The sequence below is a fragment of the Astatotilapia calliptera genome, chromosome 1 (assembly GCF_900246225.1).
Source record: "Astatotilapia calliptera chromosome 1, fAstCal1.2, whole genome shotgun sequence".
Lineage (NCBI taxonomy): Eukaryota > Metazoa > Chordata > Actinopteri > Cichliformes > Cichlidae > Astatotilapia > Astatotilapia calliptera.
In genome coordinates, this window is record NC_039302.1 from 1,844,472 (window position 1) to 1,858,047 (window position 13,576).

At 42.5% G+C, this 13,576-nt stretch overlaps 1 protein-coding gene across 7 annotated transcripts in view; it reads right to left on the reverse strand.

Moving 5' to 3' along the window:
• LOC113034360 (multiple epidermal growth factor-like domains protein 11) overlaps positions 1–13,576 on the reverse strand; it is a 193,523-nt gene that overhangs the window by 69,834 nt on the left and 110,113 nt on the right. For all 7 annotated transcript variants that reach the window (XM_026189116.1, XM_026189023.1, XM_026188964.1 and 4 more), the window contains exon 8: positions 12,871–13,007. In XM_026189116.1, the coding sequence (XP_026044901.1) occupies positions 12,871–13,007 (137 nt within the window). The remainder of the gene's footprint in view (positions 1–12,870; positions 13,008–13,576) is intronic.

A 13,576-nucleotide genomic window follows, 5' to 3' on the forward strand; every position in this document is an offset into this window, starting at 1 on the left:
CCATTCCAAAATTGTCTCATCCTATGAATACCACCCCACAGGGAGGTCATCCATACCATTTTCTCTGGGAAAATGTTATCCTCCATACATACATTCAAACATCCATCTTCTGTTGTTTATCCAGGTCCAGATCATGTGGGCAGCAGTCTAAGCAGAGACTTCTCAACGTTCCTTTGCTGGCCACCTCCTCCATTTTCCAGATGTAACTTCTCCAGCATCCTGGGTCTGGCCTGGGGCTTTCTCCCAGTTTCTCCCATGCCTGAACCACCTCAGCTGGCTCCTTTTGATGTGGAGGAGTAGTAGCCCAACAAGCCCCTCCCAAATACCAAGCTCCCTATTCTATCTCTATGGCTAAGTCTAGCCATATGCAGTCTAGCCTGCATAGGAAATTTCAGTCACCACCCATTATTCAGCTCTCTCTTGACTGGTATAGCATTTGTCCCACTGCTGTCACTCCACCAATCCTTCAGATCCCCACTCCTTCACTCACGAAGAAGACCCCAAGATATTTAAACTCCTCCACTTGCTATGCACTCCAGCGCATTGCTATGGACAGAATCGGTAACAAAGGCCAGCCCCGGCAGAATCCAACACCCACCAAGAACTAGTCTTACTTATTACCAGCAATTTAGACCAATCTTTCGTAATGGTTGTACAGGAAACGGCTAGGCCACAAAAACGGACCTAACACCTCTTTGGTATTTGATCAAACTTTAAAAAACACATGTAGACTGATTGGACAAATTCCCAATTAACCTCTAATATCCACAATCTCCTGATTGTGGATATTAGAGGTCCAACTAACAGGCTTATTCTCCTCTTCAGCTCCCTGGCATATCCAACCTGATGGTTTCCACCATCTGGTTCAGGTTTATTTTGTCATGACCACTGACCACCTTGCAGACAACTTCACACAACCACTCCAGCAATTGAGGTGCATAATATAGTCCATTTAGACTCAATGTTCTCAACCTTCCTCTGTTGAAGGACAGTCCAGCAACCTCTCCTGCCACCTAATCAAACTCATTACTAAGTGATGATCAGTTGATAGCTCTGCTTCTCTCTTCACCTGGAGGTCCAGAACATGTGGCTGCAGATCTGATGATAAATTTACAAAATCAATCATTGATCTGCAGCCCAAGGTTCCCTGGTGACATGTACACTTATGTTTGAATGTGGTGTTTATTATGGATAAGCAAACTGCCCTTAGCACAGAAGTCAAAGAATAAAACACCTCTTTTAAAATGTACAAATGTAAAATTCAAAAAACAGAGAGTACAGTCGAAAAGTCTTTAGCCACCCCCTATTTCGTTATATTTTTCCTGGAAAATGGGAAGTAGGTGCAGTAATTTATTGAAATTGCAAACATACACTACCAGTCAAACGTTTTGACACACTTTCTCATTTAATGGTTTTTCTTTCTGTCTTTTTTTTTTACTGCTTTCTACATTGTAGATACAAACTATGTGAAAAAAGATTTATGGAATTATGTAGCAAAGAAAAGATATATAACTCTAGCTGCCCTTTGCTTTGCTGAAAGAGCTGCAAACCCTCGGCCTTCTCCCAGTGAGCTTCATGATGTACCGGTAGTCACCTGAAATGGTTTTCACGTCACAGGTGTGGCTTGTCACAGCTCATTTGTGGAATATCTTGCCTTCTTAATGGGGTTGGGACCATCAGTTGTGCTGTACAGAAGTCAGTTTGAGTTAGCTGACAGCTCTATTTAACAACTGTTAGAATTCATATTATGAAATGACAGTCAGTCTGCAAAATCAAAGTAATCGAAGCAAAGGGCGGCTATTTTGAAGAATCTAAAACATGTTTTGAGTTATTTCACTTTTTTGTTTACTTCATAATTCCATGTGTTCATTCATAGTTTTGATGCCTTCACTGAGAATCCACAATGTCAATAATCATGAAAATAAATAAAAAACATTTAATGAGAAGGTGTGTCCAAACTTTTAACTGGTAGTGTACATAGAACTAGAGTATATAAGGCACAGTTTTTATAATTCTATAAAGCTTGAAAATCAATACTTCATATGAAAAAACTATGACACAGCCTGAATTCTCTTAGGCGAGCTTTCTTGTAATGTCTCTTTGGAGATTAATATCTAAATTTCAGGAGCAGGACCACACCTCCAAACGCACTCCTTCCGGTTCTCATCTATATGTGTTCCCCCAGTTCACTAAGCTGTTCATTCTCTCTTCCACAGCATGTCTTTATCCTGTCTTCCTTCTCTCAGCCCAACTAATCACAACAGATGGCCCCGCCCCTCCCTGAGCCTGGTTCTGCTGGAGGTTTCTTCCTGTTAAAAGGGAGTTTTTCCTTCCCACTGTCGCCAAAGTGCTGCTCATAGGGGGTCATATGATTGTTGGGTTTTTCTCTGTATGTATTATTGTCGGGTCTACCTTACAATATAAAGCACTTTGAGGCGACCTTTGTTGTGATTTGCTGCTGTATAAATAACATTAAATTGAATTAAAATGCTATCAAACCCCAAATGAGGAAGTGGGCCCAGCTAGTGAAAAGCAGTCTTTGGAAATAGACCTACAGGTTTCTCGACAAATCTTCCCAAGCTCTTCTTAAGATGTTGAGTGTCTTTTTCTTTTTTTCCGTTCTGATCCAACACTGTTCTATTAATATTAAAGTCCGCGATGTGGGGAGATCAGTCGAAGACTGGCTGGAGTATTTTGTGTGTTTTTCAATCTAGATTTGCTTTTATGACATTGGCAGTTTGTATAGAACCATTGTCATTGACACAATTGACTAACCGCAAGCTATGCCAGAGCCTCCACTACGTTTTACAGATGACTGTAGAGACCTTTCTTGTAGTGTTTCCTGACTTTCTGCACATACTGAAGATGCTCTGCACCAAGAATTTCAGCTTTAGATTCATCATTGATTCATCATCAATAAGATTTGTTGCAACTGATTTTCAGTCCAGTCCTTGTGTAATTTGGCATACCTCAGCCCTTTCTCTCTGTTTTCTTCCTGAAGAATGGATTCTTGCCAGCCACTGTTCCATTTGGAAGCCTCATTTCTGATGAGGCTTCAACAAACAAACTGAAAGGCCAGATGTATCGGTCAAAAGGCTTCTATCAGGTCCTTGCTGCATTTATTACAGATGGTAGATCAATTTCAATTTCTTAACGACACGACTTTCAGATTCCATTCATCTGCTGTAGATGCTTTTTTTTCACCACTTGGGTATGTTGCTGAGTGGTGGTACGGTGATTAGCACTATTGCATCAGATCAAGAAAGTCCTAGTTCAACTTCACCACCTTACCTGGGCCTTTCTGTGTGGAGTTTGCATGTTCTCCATGTGTTTTTGTGGGTTCTCTCCAGATGCTCCGGCTTTCTCCCACAGTCTAAAGATATGTGGGGTTCGGTTAAGTAATGATTCTAAATTGTCCATAGGTGTGAATGTGAATGGTTGTCTCTTTCTACGTGTTAACCCTGCGACAGGGCGTATCCTGCCTCTCGCCCTATGGTACCTGGGATAGGCTCCAGCCACCCTGCGACCCTGCCAAGGATAAGTGGAACAGCATGGAATTATTATTATTGTAATGAAATATAATTAATGACACCCAGTTACTTCAATCAGAGATCACTAAAGTAAATTGGTGTGTAACATTACTAAACCAATGTCTGACTCTGTAGTTTTCTCTGGTACCCGTCCCCCACCAATTGGACCAGAAGTGACATGTTTAGCTGCATGTTCTCCTTAAATTGCTGGCTGTCTAAGAGACTGGGTCTGCTCCTAGACCACCAAAAGTTACCAAAAAACATTTTAAAAATAAAAAAATCACAAAGAAAGAACAATAATTATCCACAACTACACCAAAGAGTAAAGCAGTGAAATGCTGTTTATTAAACATTCTCTCTCTCCGTCTTAGTACACGAGTTAATAATTAATCAATAAATCGATTTCCTCTGCCTTACAGAAACCTGCTCACAGCAGGATGATTATGTTAATGACAGCAATCTTCCTCTGCAGCTTATAACCCAACCAAAGATGCAGAAAGTTTTAGTTCATTTGAAAGCCTGACAGGTAGCTGGACAACTCAAAAACAGTTTTATTTGCTGTTATCTATTGTCCATCTGGGCCTTACTCATCTGGGTGATTTCAACATCCATCTAGATACTAAAAATGACAGCCTTAACACAATTTAATCTATTATTAGACTCAGTTGACTCAAAAGTCATTTCTGTGCTTGTCCTGCTACATCTCACTGCAGCATAATATTTTAATACAATGATTAGAACATGCTATGGGTATTAAAGGTACTGCAATGCAGTGGGCTGAACCATATCTATCTATTAGACACCAATTTGTTCCTGTAAATAAATTGTCCTGTTTAAACACTCAGGTTAATTATAGAGTTCAGCATAGTTTTGTGCTGGGACCAATTCTGTTTACATTAAACTTGATTCCTTTAGGCAGGATAATTAGAAAACACAGCATACACTTTTACTGCTATACAGATGATACCCAACTTTATTTGTCCATGAAGCCAGATAACACAAACCAATTAGCTAAGCTTTATGTCTTTAAGACATAAAGAGTTGAATGACCTCAAGGTTTCTGCTTCTACATTCAGATAAAACTGAGATTGTTGTACTCTTAAAATCTTAAATCTTAAATGATAATGAAATGATGGGCCCAATGATAACCCTGAGAAAAGAAAATCGTGCGGTCTCATTGGAGTTACAAGATGTTTTTCAGTTTCCAACCATGGGGGATCTGGATCCAACCAATGTCTAATGTGCTGTATGGTAAAAGACCAATGATATAGTTTGGATTTTGGTACTAACCAACCTCCTTCTAGTCTTTGTTTGGGGCGATCGTGGCTCAAGAGTTGGCAGTTCGTCTTGTAATCGTAAGGTTGCCGGTTCGAGCTCCGACAGTCTCAGTTGTTGTGTCCTTGGGTAAGACACTTCACCCGTTGCCTACTGGTGGTGGTCAGAGGGCCCGGTGGCGCCAGTGTCCGGTAGCCTTGCATCTGTCAGTGCGCCCCAGGGCAGCTGTGGCTACAATGTAGCTTGCCGTGAATGGGTGGATGACTGAGTGTGCGCTTTGGGGTCCTTAGGGACTAGTAAAGCGCTATACAAATGCAGGCCTTTTTTTTTTTTGTAGCACTGTCCACTCTATATGTGAACAGCTGTTATTCCATATAAATTACTTAAACAAAGAGTCAAGTTTTTTCCAGTAATCAACTGGGGGAGGTAAAGGAAGCACTGAACTTTTCTATTTTTTTAAATAGTAGAGTAATTGTTCTTAAAAGTAGAAGCTACAGAGGACACTATTTGAATACCTAAATAATTTATATATATATATATATATATATGATATTTATATAGGTCCCTCATCCTATTCATGTAGCCCCTTCCGCCGGGGTTACTTGCGTACTAGCATTCCAACAACGCCCTGTTTTCGTCCCTTGCCCACCGATGCCTTCTTGTTCCAGTAGCCCACTTTTCGTCAGGGTGCCCTGGTTCCTCAACACCTGACGCGGACCTTGTTGATCCGGGCGACGTCCGAGCCGGCATGCCTTCATATTTATCTGTCTCGCTCATGTCTGCGGTAGGCTTGCTTAGCATAGGGGGTCTAGCCTTAGGACCCTTACTGGATACAGACGCCCCAGGCAGGAATCGAACTTGCGATCCTCTGTTCCAAAGGCGTGTAGTCTAACCACTACGCTATCCAGCTGCCTGAGAATAGCACCACCAAGGCTGGAGACGGAGCAATACTGGAAGAGCATATGGGAGAAGGCTGCAACCCATAACGGCAATGCTCAGTGGCTAGAGGATCTGAGGGCAGACCACAGCGACCTCCCTGAACAGGGTCCAGTAACCATCACAGTGGCAGCTATCCAAGAAAGGGTCTCCAGTATGAAGAGTTGGACAGCACCAGGGCCCGACATGGTTCACGCCTACTGGCTGAAGAAGCTGACTGCACTCCACGAGCGTCTGGCAGCACAAATGAACCAGCTACTAGTTAACGAAAGACACCCGGAATGGCTAACTGAAGGCCGGACGGTCCTGATCCCCAAGGACCCCAAGAAGGGACCGGTCCCCTCCAACTACCGACCAATAACCTGCCTCAGTACTACATGGAAGCTCCTGTCAGGCATCATATCGGCTAAGATGAACAGGCACATGGGTCAATACATGAGCGGGACACAGAAAGGAATTGGCAAGAATACCAGAGGTGCAAAACACCAGCTACTGGTAGACAGAACAATCAGCCGAGACTGCAAGACCAGACTGACCAACCTGTGCACTGCCTGGATTGATTACAAGAAGGCCTATGACTCAATGCCCCACAGCTGGATACTGGAATGCCTAGAATTGTACAAGATCAATGGGACCCTAAGAGCCTTCATCAGGAACTCAATGGGGATGTGGCGTACAACACTAGAGGCCAACTCCAAGCCCATAGCACAAGTTACCATCAAGTGCGGGATCTTCCAAGGAGATGCTCTGTCCCCACTGCTGTTCTGCATAGGCCTGAACCCCCTCAGTGAGATCATTAACAAGACTGGCTACGGATACCGACTACGGAACGGAGCAGTTGTCAGCCACCTCCTGTACATGGATGACATCAAGCTGTATGCCAAGAGTGAACGAGACATCGATTCACTGATCCACACTACCAGGCTATACAGCAATGACATTGGAATGTCGTTCGGACTGGAGAAGTGTAGTCGGATGGTAACAAAGAGAGGGAAGGTAGTCAGAACTGGGGGGATTGAACTACCAGAAGGCAACATTGCAGACATAGAGGACAGTTACAAGTACCTGGGGATCCCGCAGGCAAATGGGAACCATGAAGAGGCCGCTAGAAAGGCTGCAACCACCAAGTACCTGCAGAGGGTCAGGCAAGTCCTGAGGAGTCAGCTGAATGGTAAGAACAAGATCCGGGCCATCAACACATACGCCCTGCCCGTGATCAGGTACCCTGCTGGGGTAATAGGCTGGCCAAAGGAGGAGATAGAAGCCACTGACATAAAGACAAGAAAGCTCCTGACCATGCATGGAGGGTTTCACCCCAAGTCCAGCACCCTGAGGCTGTACGCTAAGCGGAAGGAAGGGGGCCGGGGACTGGTGAGTGTCAGCACCACAGTCCAGGATGAGACAACGAACATCCAAGAATACATTGGGAAGATGGCCCCAACTGACCGAGTGCTCAGTGAATACCTCAGGCAGCAGAAACCCAAGAAAGAGGAGGGAGACGAGGAACCATCATGGAAGGACAGGCCCCTGCACGGTATGTACCACCGGCAGATAGAGGAGGTGGCTGATATCCAGAAATCCTACCAGTGGCTGGACAAAGCTGGACTGAAAGACAGCACAGAGGCACTAATCATGGCAGCACAAGAACAAGCTCTGAGTACAAGATCCATAGAGGCTGGGGTCTATCACACCAGGCAAGACCCCAGGTGCAGGCTGTGTAAAGATGCCCCAGAGACAATCCAGCACATAACAGCAGGGTGCAAGATGCTAGCAGGCAAGGCATACATGGAACGCCATAACCAAGTGGCCGGCATAGTGTACAGGAACATCTGTGCCGAGTATAACCTAGAAGTCCCGAGGTCAAAATGGGAGATGCCCCCAAGGGTGGTGGAGAATGACCGAGCTAAGATCCTGTGGGACTTCCAGATACAGACGGACAAAATGGTGGTGGCTAACCAACCGGACATAGTGGTGGTAGACAAACAGAAGAAGACGGCCGTAGTGATCGATGTAGCAGTTCCGAATGACAGCAATATCAGGAAGAAGGAACACGAGAAGCTGGAGAAATACCAAGGGCTCAGAGAAGAGCTCGAGAGGATGTGGAGGGTGAAGGTAACGGTGGTCCCCGTGGTAATCGGAGCACTAGGTGCGGTGACTCCCAAGCTAGGCGAGTGGCTCCAGCAGATCCCGGGAAAAACATCGGAGATCTCTGTCCAGAAGAGCGCAGTCCTGGGAACAGCTAAGATACTGCGCAGGACCCTCAAGCTCCCAGGCCTCTGGTAGAGGACCCGAGCTTGAAGGATAAACCGCCCGCAGGGGCGTGCTGGGTGTTTTTTTTTTTTTTATATGATATTTATATATATATATATATATATATATATATATATATATATATATATATGATATTTATATAAATAGTTGCACAATGTTGACATCTAATTGGATATTGAGAGTCTGAATTAAGCAACATAGGGGCAGATTGTGTGAGGTTGATTTTACAACCTGACAGTTTGCCAAAAGTACCTATGATGTTCAACAGTGTGGACAAGGACAACTGAAAAGCCAATATGTATACTAAGGTTTCATCAGGGTATAATGAAATATGGTGTATATCCTACAGTACAAAGTGGGGGGGGGGGGGGGAGTTCTAAGGTTTGTATGGAGCAATTAAAATAAGTAGTGAGAGTGAGCATCCCCGTCTTGTTCCACCAGAGTATACTAAATATAGATGAGGAAAACTCTAATGCAGATACTAGCTGAAGGGTTAGCATATACATTTTTATCATCTTAATAAATTTGGGACCTTTCCATAAATATTTCCACTCCAATCGATCAAACACAAAGAAGCATCAAAGAAGAAAAGTCCAGTCTGAGACTGGGACCTTCTGGACTCACCGATAACATTATGTTGTCAGAAGACAATCTTCCTTTTGTAAAGCCTGTTTGATCACTGTGAAGCAGTTTGCCCAGCACTGTCTCAAGGCATGCAGCTAATATTTTGGCATATAGTTTAACAACTGCATTTATTAAGTAAATGGGTCGGTAATTACCACACTCCTCCAGCATTTCTAAAAGTGTCAAATATAACTCAGGAGGTTTTCCATCAATACCTGATAAACGACCTTTGTTGGGAAGTTCGAGGGCATAATGCAGTTCTCAGAGAATCTCAGGTTTTTACGTGTTCTGGAGAATGAACTGGAAGGTGAATATTCTTAAAGAAAGCTTCTGTTTCCTCCTCAGATAGCGAGTATTCTCACAAATATAGCTGAGCAAAGAAAGTTTTACAGGTATCATCTCTGAAGGTGAGGTAAATATTTTTTTATATATTTCTATTATTATTATTATTATTTATATATATATATATATATATATATATATATATCTCACATTCTTTGCATTTTTTGTAATAAGTGCCATGGTCTCTGTGCTTCCCTGGCTGGCTCAATGCCAGGCCAGATGTTTCTATTATTATTGTGCCCTCTCTTTCTGTCTCTCTCCTCCGTCAGAGCTCTGGGCAGAGCTCATCTCGGGCTCCCGCCCTTGGCCCATGCACCTGGCCTAATTACTCACCTGCCGCTGATCTGCCTGATTAGCTGGCCACTATTTAAGATGGCGGTTCAGTGCTTCTTGTCACTCTTTCCCTGGATCCAGGGAAATACAGTTTACAGTACAGTAAACTGGACCTGTTCCCATTTCCTGATTATCTGAGAGTGGATTAGTGGCGAGGTGTGTGTGTGGACCTTTTTCCTTCCTTCCCACAGATCCCTGGAACCCCGGCCCGCTGCATGTTGTGTATATTGCACTTGGTGTTTCTGTAAATAAACTGTTGACTTTCATTTTGAAAAGAAACCTTGGTCTGCACTTGAGTGCGTTCAGTCCTGTGACAATAAGAGCAAAGCTGCTTCTCAAGAAACCGTTAACGACAGCCCATACAAAGAAACCTGAATAAGAAAAACTGCCAATATAAATATTGATGACTTCCTCCAGTTTATGGCTTAACTGGTCAAAAATTCTTTGTTCCCTAAAAGTGTAACATTAAATCTCCATATGTTCGGTTTACACTGGGTGGGGGAAAAGTTAAACTGACTAATAATTGGATTATGATCAAATGGACTTTTTGGGAGGATATTAGCTGATTGAACACACTGAACCAGTTTAGCAGAAGTAAGATTATAGTCTATACTTAAAGACATTTTGTGGGGTGCAGAATAAAAAGTAAATTCTTTAGTGGCTGGGTTCAATGATACAGTCTGAGCTGTTGTCTGTGAAGGTTCTCAGTCATCCAGGTCAGGGTAGTCTAAGGAGCTTGGAAAGAAAAGCGTCTGGACTTCTTTAAGTTGCTTGAAGACGTTTCACCTCTCATCCAAGAAGCTTCTTCAGTTCTAAGGTCAAATGGTGGAGAGTCCCAGATATAAACCCCGTGGGAGTTCAATTCAAGGTTCAAAGTTCAAGGTTCTTTATTTGTCACATGCATAGTTATACAAGTATAACACACAAAACACTCGCAAAAATTGGGGGGGGGGGGGGAGTTTCCCCCCAAGAGGGACAATGGACCCCCTAATGACCCTCTACCTCAGTGGTTCCCAAACATTTCCCCCCCACAGCTCCATTGCTGTTTATTTCACACCTCAAACATTTAATAAACAATTAAGCAAATACAAGTAATCTGCAATAAATTACAGGTAGCAAGAAAATAAACTACTAACTCTTTTACGCTGCGTCCGCACCTACACGGGTATTTATGAAAACGCAGCTGTTTCGTCCACGTAAACGGTGTTTCGAATCACCGAAAACTGAGATTTTTTAAACTCCTTTTTTGCGTTCACGTGTGGACGTCAAAGGTATGTGCCTTTTTCACGTCACGCTGTGCACCACGTTATTGTTTACCTGAGATGAATTGCAGAATGGCAGATAGAGACGAAATACTGTTAATCTATCTTCAGTTTTACACGCTTACATATAAACACGCAGTTGCTGTCCCTCCATTTACAAAGGCAGAGGCGTCACGATGTGATTATTTTACATGTAGTTGTTTTTTTCCTCTGTAATAATGTTCAACATTGCTGTCAATACATTTTTCAAAAAATGCCTCTCTGTGCAAAATGGGTTCAAAAACATAAACAGCTGTGGGATCCTGTTCGTCCCTGATTTAGACAAATCGTGGCAGGATCAGCCTGATGTTATTTGTATCCCACTGTAACTTTACTCTATAAAGAGCTCACATCTCCAAAATGTCAGCAGTAGTTAGTCATTAACTACTCATTAACTAGTCATTTTTCACACATGGTTGTAGTGCTTTATTGATAGAAAGTGTGGTTGGTTTGTTTGATCTGTTGTACCAAGTGTGAAATAAATAAATAAATGAAATGAAATTACAACAAGTGTTTGTGAACTAAAAATCAAGAATGTGGGATACCCAGGGGGCGGGCTTCACACATTGGGAAGCTCTGCTCTACCTAATCACACGAGCCAAGGTGTGAAAACGGGTGTAGAACCCACTATGAAACCTACCACTGTGAGTGGGCATCAAGGCGTCTGGGGAGGGATCTCAAAACTGGATTATAGATGGCAGAGAGTTGGTGTCGTAAACCACCGCCGCTGTTCCAAGATGGTCGCTCACAGTGGACATAGATGGCTTCTTTCACTCCTCTTTCAAACCATCTGTCCTCTCTGTCCAAAATGTGAACATTGGTGAAACAAATAAGGTGTGAGGTACACTCCATGGTCCTTCTACGTCACAAACCATGAAGTTGGCTCACTTTAAAATGCACTCCTGTGTTTATTTTGTTTTTGATTTTCTTTTTTGTTGGCTTGAAATGAAATCTCTCTCCTGGTACTGCAGCTTACTGCAACGTCTGCATGAGTGTCCATTGCAGGCATTGAAGAGACAAAGCCTGAAATGGACACATTGGACAAATGGACACGCACACACACACCCAACCCACCAACTGACTCACTCACACATACCCACCCACCAATGACACAAAGACACCCATGCACACATATCAACCCCCTTTGAAGTGCACCCCACCCCCCACTTCCCTCCCATGCCAGCAGCAAATCCAGGCCATACCCAAGTCTTGGGGCTCACCTGCACGCTGCGTCAAAGCCAATCACAAAAATGGGACAAGACAAACTGCTCTGAGTCTAAGACAAGCTACAGCTAGCAACAATCGATAGGTGTTCACATATCCTTTCCCAGAGCCTGTCAACAGGCATACAAGACCATATAGCATGCATGTAGTTCTTCTAATGACTGTCTATACAGTGGGTGCATATGTTTGAGTATATGACGCCTATTTGGAACATCCTTTGTCATATATAGTGTGTTCTATGGAGAGCTTTGTATGCCACAAGTTGCTGTAGTAAGAGCACATTATGTTGAACATGGCAGCATGCATTGTTTGAAAAACGTTGTAGTTATGAATTTTCTCTGCTAGTTTACTGCTAGAAAGCTTTAAAGTTAATAAAAACGCCCTCAGTTTTTAATGGAAGCCCATTAGCCATTACAATTTGTTAACATTTCAGAATTAAAGCCCTTATTTTGATACAGAAAGTTATTCTGTTAAGCATGTCTGAGTCAAATCTTCCAAATAAAAATCCTTGAATAGTTACAGTAAAGGAATTGAATACTCTCACTTTGTTAAAGGAAAAGCATTTGATTGCTTATTGAAAATATTAAATACTTTCATGCTATCCCCCTTAAACTTTTTTAGGCAAACTCTTTACCTCTAGAGAGCAACAGAACAAGTCCAACATTAGCATCAGTTCGTCCAATTTCTCTAGAAATACTTCTAACAACTAAAGACAGGAAGATGGTCATAGATTAATAAATGAAAACACTTTCTGAATGCTTCATTTATAATGGTTTATGCTGCGTATGACTAATATACGCACACAAAGAAACCTAAAAAAAACTCAGTCAAAGATAACTGTTAAAATTTGTATTGCCATACTGTAGTATTTGTATCTGGCCACTGTATTTACTGTTTATTGCATGTTGCTCATCATTGTTGCTCATGTTTTTCTCCCTCTGCTGGTCTTCAAATAAAATTTTTACGTGCAACCACCCAATTTCCCCGTGGAGTACAGTAAACTTTCATCTTACAACCATCATTTTAGGCTGTACCTTTCTCCAATGTAGCCAGCTGTGCACTGGCACTGACCGCTGATATGGTCACATAGCCCTCCGTTACGACACGTGCACTCCTGGGAGCAATTAATGCCAAAAGATCCAAATGGACATGGCTGGGCACACACTGGACCCTGATGGAGAAGAATATATCACGTTTACATGCGCATCAAACATGTCTCGGAAGGAAGCGACATATCAAACATATTAATTATTAGCAAATTAGGTAATGACAGTAATGTCAACAGTATCCAGTGAGCAGTTTCAAACTTCTCTAGTCCAAGAAAAACCCTTGGTTCATGTTTATGGCCTGGATTTAAACTTGAATTTATGGAAAAAAAACCTCAAATTAATTTAAACTAAGACAAATAGTTTAATATATGCAACTTTACATTTCACAATTCTTTAAAGGTAGATTCTGTTATTTGAAAAACTAGGCTCTGATGTCTCATTTTTTCCATCTAAAGTAAAACAAGGAGCAAAAATCTCTGGAATCAGTCCAATAAATAGTAAGCAAGACTGTTATGACTGGATACCTGCAATGTAATCCCATGTGGTAACTACCCACTTCAAAGTAAAAGTACTTGGTGTCTGACAATGTGATGCAAACGACGACGTGACTAAGAGAAATGTCATGGGAGGTGAGCTGTTGCAGGAAGACATTAGTGTAAAATAGACAGATATATTACAGCCTACGCTCACT